The sequence below is a fragment of the Hylaeus volcanicus genome, chromosome 6 (genome assembly GCF_026283585.1).
Source record: "Hylaeus volcanicus isolate JK05 chromosome 6, UHH_iyHylVolc1.0_haploid, whole genome shotgun sequence".
Taxonomy (NCBI): domain Eukaryota; kingdom Metazoa; phylum Arthropoda; class Insecta; order Hymenoptera; family Colletidae; genus Hylaeus; species Hylaeus volcanicus.
In genome coordinates this window covers 13,735,192-13,746,895 of record NC_071981.1, presented here as the reverse complement: position 1 = coordinate 13,746,895, position 11,704 = coordinate 13,735,192, and the positions used below count along the sequence as shown (strand labels likewise).

The following is an 11,704-nucleotide window of genomic DNA, read 5'->3' as shown; positions in this document are numbered from 1 at the left end:
ATACCGATATTTCAATACTCGTTATTTCAATAATTATTCAACCATTCGAATAATTATATTCGAATTTTCCCTATTTGATCATTATTTGACGCGTATTATTTTTAATCAGACTGAAGATACATCGTTGAGAAATGTAAATATGGAATACAAAAATCAAATACACGTTACAACATTTAAAAGGCAAAACATACTTTAATTCGCTCTAATTCACTTGCATTCGATCGCTCATTACTTCAATCATCATTTAACCACTCCAACAACGATATTTCAATACTCGTTACTTCAATCATTATTCAAGCCTTATTCAACCACTCGAATAGTACCTAAAAAATATTGTAACGTTGTAGTATTCGATCAGAGCCCCACTCTATTTTCAATTCGGTCGAAATTACGTCGCGTTTCGCGCAACATCGCGCCGTCGTGGGGGCATCGGTGTTGGTAAACTCGATGAAATTCCACGCAAGCACATAAACAATAATATTTGTAAGACCTCCGACGATCTATCCATACAATTCTAAGATGATAATACGGTGTAATGGGTGCGTCATCAAACGCGTCTTTCCTGGACAACAAAACATCTCAGATATTACATTCAACGACGCAACAGCTATCTCGTTTGTAGCGTGAACTTTTATTAAACCAATCGATATTCGTGAGGTATCAAATCGATATCTTCTTTTCTATTTTATTAACCATTTGAAACTTCATGGAGCTTTGTTTCTGCTAAACATGTACACACAAAGATACATACGAAAGTACATTAATGTTAAGAGTGTTGAATATATACATAGCTTTTTTTTTTTAATCAAAATTGATACAAACACGCATAAACATAAAACGAGAATACAAATAACGGTGATAATATTGTAAAGTCAGTGGAAAAGAGTAACGGAAATGGTAGGTTACAGATGTTGATCTACTCCACAAAAGATGCGAATAAGTACGTATATACGGTGTCAAATAATTTCCCACGAGACAAAAACAAAAATTGAAGATATCGCTCGATTCTTAGGACTTGAAAGATGTAGCGCAGCTCGTGATACCGATTTTGTTCGAATATAATGTATTAGTAGGTCAACTGATTATTTCCAACAATGTGACACAGACAATACGACACCGGTCTAAAGTTCCCACTTCGTTTGCTTATACGAACGTGAAATAGGAAATCGTCGTTGTCACGTGGATGCGATATCGGCGACTTTTGCGAATTGACGCATCCGCAACTGTGTGGCACGTGGTGGCAAACGTGTTAACCACAATGCTTCCCAAATTGTACAATTATTAAACATTATATACATTCATGTACATATACACACATTCTTTTAAATATAATTCAATTCGTTAAATATTCATTTAAATGTATATATACATAATAGTATCGGGTTGTCTGGAAAGTACGTGGCGATTCTTGATAGGTGGTACACGTCTGTTTATATTGGAATGGTTGAAAACAATTAACATGGGTGCATCCCTTAAAAGATGAAAAGGTCATGGAACAAAATGGTATTTATGTAATTCAATAAATACATATCAAAATTCAAATATGCCTTTGAATTTTTCTTAAAAATCGGCACGAACTTTCTGGACGACCCACTGTATAACATTCTCAAAAAAAGAAAACACTTGTTTTGGTCCCGAGGATACCTTAGGTACGGATCCATAAAAATTCAAGGAAAAATCATTCTCACCCCCCGGTGAGACAAGCCACGATGAAAGTTACTCGAGCAACCCACAACTACGACGACAAATGTTTTTCGTCGATTCTCGAAGCCACGAACGACTGATTGCTTATTCTTCGTCACATTTGCGAACCGATAAACCGTCTATCTTTATTAATTTTTCGGCGCCGCCAATTGCTCGTCGACTAGACGGTCCTCGGGCACCGATAGTCTCGAGATTAACCGATTCTCCACCATAGAAACCGAAAAAAAGCGCGAAAAGGTCACGAAGAGACGCGTTTTTATCTGAATGGGACTCTCGCAATCACGGCACAGTTCTTGGAGATCGATCGGCGATCGAGATTCGCGGTAATCTGTTCGTCATTAAATATTGTCAGTGGCCGCGTCATCGTTATTATTATAACCACCGACATCATCATTTTAAGCGTTGATATGGCATGTAGACATCCTCATTGTCCCTCATAACGTTGTATTGTCGTGTTTGCGCGTCGTTATATTGTTATATTGTCAAGTTGTTTCGTCGTTCCATACTCAAATCGTTATACTGGCATATTGTTACATCGTCATATCGTCATGTTGTATTCTCTTATTGTCATATTGTCACGTTGTCTCGTTGTCGCATTGTTATATTATTGTATCGTCTTATCGCAACGTCTTCGAGTCGTCATATGTCATTTCGTCACATCGTCACGTCGTCATGTCGTATTGTCTCGTTGTCGCATTGTTATATTGTTATATTCTTGTATTATCTTGTTGCGAAGTCTTCAAATCGTCATATGTCATTTCGTCACGTCGTCATATTGTATTATCATATTGTCATGTTGTATTATCATATTGTCACATTGTCTCGTTGTCGCATTGTTATATTGTTATATTCTTGTATTATCTTGTTGCAAAGTCTTCAAATCGTCATATGTCATTTCGTCACGTCGTCATGTTGTATTATCATATTGTCACGTTGTCTCGTTGTCGCATTGTTATATTATTGTATTGTCTTATCGCAACGTCTTCGAGTCGTCATATGTCATTTCGTCACATCGTCACGTCGTCATGTCGTATTGTCTCGTTGTCGCATTGTTATATTGTTATATTCTTGTATTATCTTGTTGCAAAGTCTTCAAATCGTCATATGTCATTTCGTCACATCGTCTCATCGTCACGTTGTATCGTCATATTGTCATGTTATCGTATTGTCACATCCTCAAATCATCATATTATCATACCGTCACATCGTCACGTCGTCACGTCGCCATATCGTCACATACTTATCAGATCATCACATCTTCATATCGCCATATAATAATATCCTCGCATCATATTACCAATAACTCGTTAACCCTTCCATCGAATTGCCCCCAAAAAATCATGAAAAGTCTCCATAAATGCACTAACCATGACAAAGAATCTCAGTCAAATACATCGCGTACTTCTCTCCTCAAAAAAATCCCGGACAATTCCCAATGTTCCAAGAAGCAAGGAGGAACGACGATTTCAGCAAGCTCCGATCGTCGTTCGCCGATGACCCTGATGATGAAACAAACTAATCTCAAACGGCGACGCAGTTGTCGAATAATCGCGAGGGGATCGGCGATTGGAAGCGCGAAGACGATTGGGCGGGAAAATCGGTACGCGAGAGGAGCGACGAGGCTTCCACGCGAAGAAACGACACGGGAGCCAGATGAGACGAATTGAAAGCGGGTTGGGCAAGATGAAACGAGGCGAGACGAAGGTGATAAGAGCACCAGGGAACGGTGGGAGGATGGAGACGAGTGGCGAACGAAGGAAAGAATGGACGAGCGTCTGGAGCCAAGCTGGCTGCACGAGAAGGGGCTCGACATCGCGTTTACAAACCGGACATGATTAGGTGGGGACAGGCTAAGCTTATAAGACACCAGTGCACAGCCCCGGGGACCAATAGTCGCTAAACGGTGAATGTGCCGCGTGTATCTAACCGCACTTCAGATTGAAACGTCATCGATCAACAGAGCCATTTAACAATCATCGTAACCCTATGTACGAGAATCGTTCTAACTATTGCCTAGAGAAACAACGCCGATAAAGTGGTGATAGAGTGACCTAAGCAACGGTGGTGAATAACGCGGGACGCTCGAATCGACCCGTTCGACGAGACAACGCGTCGATCAGAGCCGAGAGAGGAGAGGACGTTTCGCGACGTCGTCGAAGACACCCCCTGTTTTGCGTATCGACTGAGACTTCTGCAAAGAGCAAGGGATTAATCATCGGGAACAGACTTCAAATAACAGTGAGTATCATCGAAAAGTTACGATCTGTTTGACAAATGCGTGGACCAGACATCTCTGAAGAGAAAATTGATTTTTTGTGTAGTGACTTTTATGCAGTTCGTAAGTACACCCTCATCCATAAATGATCACTTAGAAATATTTATATATATATATATATATAACTTCCTCGATTGGAATAAGTATCCAAAAAAAATATCATTTTTTCTGCATTTAATTAGCGTTGCGTCAGAGAGTATATCTGATCAATAGTTAATGTTAATGTCTTATCAGTAATGATAAAAAAACAATTCAGTTAACGCAACCAACGTGTGCTCTTAAAACTTCTTTTAGCAATCGTGGCAAGCTACCTATTAATTCCTTCGTGTGTCCAAAGTAATATTACTTATTTTGTAATATCTCGTCGTAAATGCTTTCTTCAGATGATTTCTTTCGAACTTTTCTACCTAAACGATATCACAGTTTCTATGAGATGCCACTCTATGCGTTCTCTGTGGCACCCGGTACTGTAATATTACACGATTTAGTAACATTAAATGTTAGTGAATTACGTATTCGAAGTAGAATCCAGAAAGAGAAAGTTTCACATTAATTATTCACAATGTTTATGGACGGGGGTGTACGTCTCTGAAAAAACTGTCCTTCCTTAGGCTAAATTGTACGTACCTCAAGAACCTCTTTCGAAGACAATAAAAATGTTTACACATGATATACAGTTGGGTAGTCTTAACACTTAACCGACCGATCGGTTTTAGTTTTAATTTTATGTTTTGTATAAATAATATGTGAAATCGTTAAACGGAATTGTTGGCATGAAATATAATTGCTCACATGACTAGTTCTCGAACTTTTTTTAGTTCAAATAGCGAATTTCACTCCGTGCTACTTCCGAAAAATGCGCGGTGGAGAGCGCAGTTTGGCTTTCCCGCGCGCGGTGGAAACCGAACAGTTCTCTGTGGCGCGTGCGGTCGGCTAAGTGTTAAGAACACTAAAAGTAATCGTCTAAACAGAGTGAATATCTCCAGGTGTATCCCATCGAGTTTCATCTTCTCTTCTCCTTATCAGGGGTATACACAATCTAGACAGCGTACCCATCGAATCTTATCCTTTTATCCATCCCTCGTACCACATTGCATCTGTGACACTCTGAACGCTGAATCAAAATGTACCCGACATCGAACGAAGGAGAGATTGTGCTCGTGACAATCCAACATCAACGCATTACAGTTGCTATTCGCAGCCCTAGTTTCGCCACAACTTGGACATGAATCACCCGTAGGGAATTCGTATCGTGGAAATAATTTTGTTATACCCGGATTGAACGTAGTGGAAGTAGAAACTTGGATCTATTTTAGCCGTGGCTGCTTCACCGATCGTCCCCTGTGATCGACAGGACCTTCTTTTTAAAGAACACGGGACGAATGTTGCTAACAAGTAGCTTTAGGTTTGAAACATATTTGCCGAGCCAAGATTCAAGGATGAACGTCCGACCTCTTCGCTGGAAGACGTTTACACTTCGTATTTCTTACTCGGCGACCGATGCCTCGAAGGATATCGCAAACTGGCGTTTAATGGCTCCTTTGGAAGCGGAAAATTTCCCGCAGATAGACCCAGAGAACAGTGGGTCAAGTGTATGTGACGCGGGGCAGAAATCAGCTAACCGCAATCTGTGGCGTGTCAGAAGTTAACTCGCGGTTTCTGCAAAAACAATTTCGCGCTGTTGGATCATCGTCGATTGACGAGTCACGGGTATCAATGGGCGTTTGAGTCGCGAACACGATTGGAAAGTTTCTAATTGCAATTGCGTTGCTCGAGATCAAGGGTTTAAGGAGGGTTTGAAGAAGCGCGATGTGTCATCGATGTCTCGATGAGTCTTTAGGAACTGTTTTCGCGAGTCTTCATGCTGAATGTCTTCCAAGTCTTCGTGGACTATGACAGACTTTGTGAGTCTTGAATTTATACATTGTCGTACTAGAGTTTACAAGTCGTCGTGTGAATTGATTGTCTTAAAAGTCTTGATGAATTCTGAATGCCTTGGTCACTCTTCAATTTCTTGAACGTCTTCGTGAGTCTTGAGTAAAAATTCTTTGTGAGATTTTAATGTCTTGAAAGCCTTCATAAGTCTCGAATGTTTTGAAAGTCTTTAGGACTTCTTGGGTATTTCGAAAGTGTTCGTAGACTTTGAAAGTCTTCGTGAATCCACCCGTTCCTCGTCAGTTTTGAATGTCTTGAAACTCTCCATGAGTCCTGGGAGTCTTCAAAGTCGCAGTAGCTTGTGAATATCTTGAAAGTTACTACGAGTGCCGAGTGTCCTCGAAGTGTTAGTGAGTCTTGAGAGGCTTCGTGAGTCTCAAATATTTCGAAAGGGTTCGTAGACTTTGGAAGTCTTCGTGAATCCACCCGTTCCTCGTCAGTTCTGAATGTCTTGAAACTTTCCATGAGTCCTGGGAGTCTTCAAAGTCGCAGTAGCTTGTGAATATCTTGAAAGTCGTCACAAGTGCCGAGTGTCCTCATAGTGAGTCTTGAGAGGCTTCGTGAGTCTCAAATATTTCGAACGTCTTTGCGACTTTTTGAGTATTTCGAAAGTGTTCGTAGACTTTGGAAGTCTTCGTGAATCCACCCGTTCCTCGTCAGTTTTGAATGTCTTAAAACTCTCCATGAGTCCTGGGAGTCTTCAAAAGCAGTCGCAGTAGCATGTGAATATCTTGAAAGTCGTCACAAGTGCTGAGTGTCCTCATAGTGAGTCTTGAGAGGCTTCGTGAGTCTCAAATATTTCGAAAGGGTTCGTAGACTTTGAAAGTCTTCGTGAATCCACCCGTTCCTCGTCAGTTTTGAATGTCTTGAAACTCTCCATGAGTCCTGGAAGTCTTCAAAGTCGCAGTAGCTTGTGAATATCTTGAAAGTCGTCACAAGTGCTGAGTGTCCTCATAGTGAGTCTTGAGAGGCTTCGTGAGTCTCAAATATTTCGAACGTCTCGATATCTTTTTAATATTACGAATATTACGTTTCTATGAGTGTCTATACTTTGAAAGTTTTTACAAATTTCGACGATCTTCGCGAGTCTCGCGCGCTTCGAAAGTCTCCGTAAGTCTCCGTAAGTCTCGTACGACGATGGTAGTCATTCACCCTGTGGAGGTCGATTCGGCATCCCCGACGGTGGCCATCGAAGCTCGGCAAGCTCACGTATCCCCCATCTCATTGAGCCAGATAACCCTTTTAAAAATCTTCCACTTGCCGAAGCGCAGAATGGTAGGAATCTGCACGGTCGATTGATTAATGGTTTCCTTGTATCCGATTCCGGATATCGTATTTGTCCGACCTCAACGAATAGACGCGGTGGTCAGTGAGAAATGACGCGCGGGGCAAAGAGGTGAGAAGAAAGACACGAACGGGGAACAATAATCGGGAAGTAGGGGCAAGCGCGAAAGGGGGCGTGAAAAACGGGACTATGTTTACGCAGAAAGTGTGACTGATAGCTCATTGATAGTTCCGACGGTGTGTCATGGTATATTCCCACTTTGAGACGGACACGAACGCAAGCCTAACGAACGCGCCATTTAAAAGTGGTGTCGCGATAAAAAAGTTGTCTTTTTAATGTTTCGGACTCAATTTTATTGTCCTGTTATCGATTGAAAGTCTGTTTGTCACGATATACGTATCTATAGAGATGTGTGTTTGTATACGCGTCCATATACAAGTATCACATTTATGTAAGATGTCAAACTCGCGAGAATTCCGATTTATCAAGCGCAAGGATACGTCCGGGCGCCGTGAAGACATCGGGTGCCGTAACACCGTTGTCCAATTTCGCGCGACCGATTTCGACACATCGTTTTCCCCGTCGCTTATCAAGGTCACCAAAACATCGATAATCTTTCGAGCTATCTCGACGGGCAACTGCGTGCAGATGTACTCGATTACGGTCACGGATCCCGTCACGCGACGCGACGTTTGTTTGTCCGTTCCCGCTTGTTTTCATCCGCGACGCGATTAATGCGCCGACGAGGGTGTCACTCAATGGAGGGTGTCGAATATTTCTCCACCCGCCCATTGGGTTCTATCGACATATCGATCGTTGACAAATTATAGGGAATTTCGGTGAGAAACGCATGGGACTCTTTCTCAAAACCGTACGTTTCAAACTACTCTGCTATAAGTTCTTATACTGTGAACTATTATACTGTAAATTACTATATAGTAACAGTTTCATACATAAAACTTTTATACTTCAAGTTTGTACACTGTTAGCTGTTATACAGTGATTATACAGTATACCATGAGTTCATAGAGGGTGGCCTACTATACTGTAAAGTACTATAGTTTTATGCTGAAAAATATTATACTTTGAATTTGTATACTGTTATTTGTATACTGTTAGTTACGTATTATACAATAATTACACGGTAATTATAGTACAGTGATTACAGCGTACTACGAGTTTTTATGTATGGCCTAGTATACTATGAACTACTACTGCAATGAGTTCTTATCAGTAACCTCGTATAACAGCAGTTTTTATAGTATAGCCTACTATACTATAAATTACTGCTACGCTATGAGTTCTTATATACAGTACACTTCTGATGCCACAAGTTTGTATAGTAGACTATACTATAAATTACTGCTACGCTACGAGTTCTTATATACAGTACACTTCTGATGCCACAAGTTTGTATAGTAGACTATACTATAAATTACTGCTACGCTATGAGTTCTTATATACAGTACACTTCTGATGCCACAAGTTTGTACAGTAGACTATACTATGTACTACAAAAAAGTATTATAAACACTCATATACTGAGTACACTAAAAAACTCATACACTATGAGTATTTATATACAATAAACTCCTATACCATACGTTTTATAGGAAGGCCTACTATACTATAAACTACTACTACACTCGGAGTCCATATTTACAGTGAACTCCTGTATCATAAGTTCTTATAGTATGGCCTACTATACTATAAACTACTACTGCACTATGAGTTCTTGTGTATTATACATTAAACTCCTGTACCATAAGTTCTTATAGTACGGCCTACTCTATCATGAACTACTACTGCTCTATAACTTCTTATACCACAGACTAGTGTGACTATAACGTACGGGTTCGCTCGCGTGAAGCTTAACTCGACTGGTAATTCACAAGTCGCGCGAGTACGGCGGGAACCTTGACCCCTTGTGAACATTACGAAATTCGGTCGGGTCGCGGCGCGCGTCGTTTCCGATTTGTCGACGCCCACAAAACGCGACGCAATTCGATCGGCGAACGGCTTTGAACGTTGATCCAGGTCTATCGTGGATGTCGAAGTCGCGGACAAAGAACGTAGGCCGCGAAGTTTTTATTAAAGCGAAACGAGTTTGGCACAGGTGTTGTCTTATATCAAATGAACTCTGCGTGTCATTTTTTTCTCAAGCTCTCGTAAGTGCTGGGAAAACTCGATACTTGAATAGCGTGGCGAAGTGACGCTTAGAAATGTTGAAGTAGTATAGGAATATACTAGTCTGTATAGTATGTGGTATATGTACCAGATTATGCTACGTTTTTATACTAAATATACTAGTACGTATAGTATAAGCTATACTTACCATATTATACTACATTATATATTAAGTATATTATTATATATAGTATATATGGTATACTTACCAACTTGTACTATATTCTATACTAAATATACTGTACTCTAGAGTACATTAATCATGATTAAATATAAAGTACCGAGTCTAACTATAGCCTCCAGTAGCCAATGCATCAAAGCGAGAGAGAAAAGTAGTCGAAAGTAGTTGCTAAATATACTACTACATACAGTACATACCATATGGTATACGTACCATATTACACTATTTTCCGTACTATTATATTATTACATGTAGTATATACTTACCAACTTGTACTACATTGTATACTAAATATACTGTACTCTATTGTACAGTAACTATGATTTACTACAAATTACGGAACCTAACTATACCCTGCAGTGAGCAATGCGTCGAAGCGAGAGAAGAGAATAGTTGCTATTCGCAACTATAAAGACTTACCACCATCCGATCCTTTAGTCAGCAGTCTCTTCACGACAGCCGTCTTGTCGGTGTAGGCGTCAACTTTGGCCACGTCGCGGCAAACCCTCTGAAACTCATGGAAAGTGTCGTCTCTGTGCGGACCTGTTTCTGTCTCGTGACCTTTCTTCGAGTTCGAACTCGAAGTAGACGGCAAATCCTCGTTGGAGGACGCGGCGCTGTTCTCTTTCGTTTGCTTTACCCTCTTGCTGACTGGTGTGTTAGACTCGCTGGGGGGTGGTTTACGTTTCTTCGGGGAAACTGATTCATCCTTCTTCGCTTTTACAGTCTTGAACGGGCCTGACAGAAAAACATTCGACGAATTCGAAATTAATGCGGGAGAACTGAAAATTGAACGAAATTAAATTTACTTGTAGAAGAGATCTATTTTGTTCTCGTACCGCGCCTTTAGATCACCAGATTATTAGAGTACAATGTTACTATAATATTATATCGCAATGGCACTGTAACATTATGCTACCATACTAGCGTATTGTTCTATTATTATAATACACTCTACTTGGACATATAATACTACAATTTAAACTTCCATGCTACATACTTAACACAATTTTTTTTTTTTTTATTTTATAATTATCAGAATTATTCCGATCGTCAATTACTCTACGCGTTCGATTGATGTTTCCAGCATGCATTTCCCCGTAATTCGAAGCAGACATCACGAATACGGGGAAGAAATCCATGCTCGAACACGGAATCCCTTCGAACAGGAGAATCTGGTAATTGGCTCTCTCATTGATTCGCGAAGATCATAACGGGGTCGTTATAATCGTGGCGCTCGATTTCCGAGGATCAATTACGGCCGTATTAATAGTCGCCAGAACGGGAGACGTTCAATCGCTCTAATAGGCGATACACTGCTCCAAACATGATTTATGGCCCGTACAATTTGTACGTCGCGCGATTTAATTGAACGGCAATTAATACGTTTCCGCTCGTTCCACGTCGCGCGATAAGCGCACCGGCCGTTCCGCGGTTTGTCGAGAAACTACTCGAATATTCGTTATCGCCGCGACGAGAGCAAGTGTGAAACTCGCGATCGGTATCGAGTACGCGATCAACATTCAGAACTAACGAAACTGCTAAAAAGTATCCACGATTCGACCGCCATGAACTGCTTAAGTACTATACTACTTGTTATCGTAATAATTAGACTGCGGATCTTTATGCAATTTATAGGAAATCGGAATGTACAAGAACCTACAAAATGCAAACAATATGCAGGAATATGAAAAAGATTGAAAGTAAAGTTCATGTTGTAATATTGGCAGAATAAAATAAATTTCTATTTAGGTTTCATTTTTGTAGACACGTTTACAAAGATTTTAGTTTGCATAAAGATCCGCAGTCTAGTAATAATATATAATTCTAGTATATTGCAGAAATTAGCAGAAGAATGTAGTAATACCACACTTACATAGTAATAGTATATAATACAGTGCCATAGTCTTATCTACAATACATTGGTATAGTGATCTGGACAGGCTATATTTCAATGGACTAAGAGTTTGCTAGTCTTGTGGTCTAACACACAAGTGTTAGCAGTAAGTAATAGTCTGATAGTCTAGTAGCTTGATACCCGGGTAATTTTGCAGTCTAGCAGTCTAAAAATCTAGTAATTTGGTAATCGGGTAGTCTAGTATCTAGAGAACGAGTAGTCTAGACTAGTAGCCTGGTA

The 11,704-nt window shown here is 40.3% G+C and overlaps 2 protein-coding genes across 2 annotated transcripts in view; one reads left to right on the top strand and one right to left on the bottom strand.

Annotated features, from left to right (window-relative positions):
• The window catches only part of LOC128878058 (DNA ligase 3), a 63,078-nt gene that overhangs the window by 22,863 nt on the left and 28,511 nt on the right, over positions 1-11,704 (bottom strand). The window contains exon 3 of the mRNA XM_054125886.1: positions 9,988-10,305. Within this exon, the coding sequence (XP_053981861.1) occupies positions 9,988-10,305 (318 nt within the window). The remainder of the gene's footprint in view (positions 1-9,987; positions 10,306-11,704) is intronic.
• The window catches only part of LOC128878068 (uncharacterized), a 35,308-nt gene continuing 27,173 nt past the window's right edge, over positions 3,570-11,704 (top strand). Inside the window, exon 1 of the mRNA XM_054125915.1 lies at positions 3,570-3,942. The gene's annotated coding sequence lies outside the window, so the exon portion shown is untranslated. The remainder of the gene's footprint in view (positions 3,943-11,704) is intronic.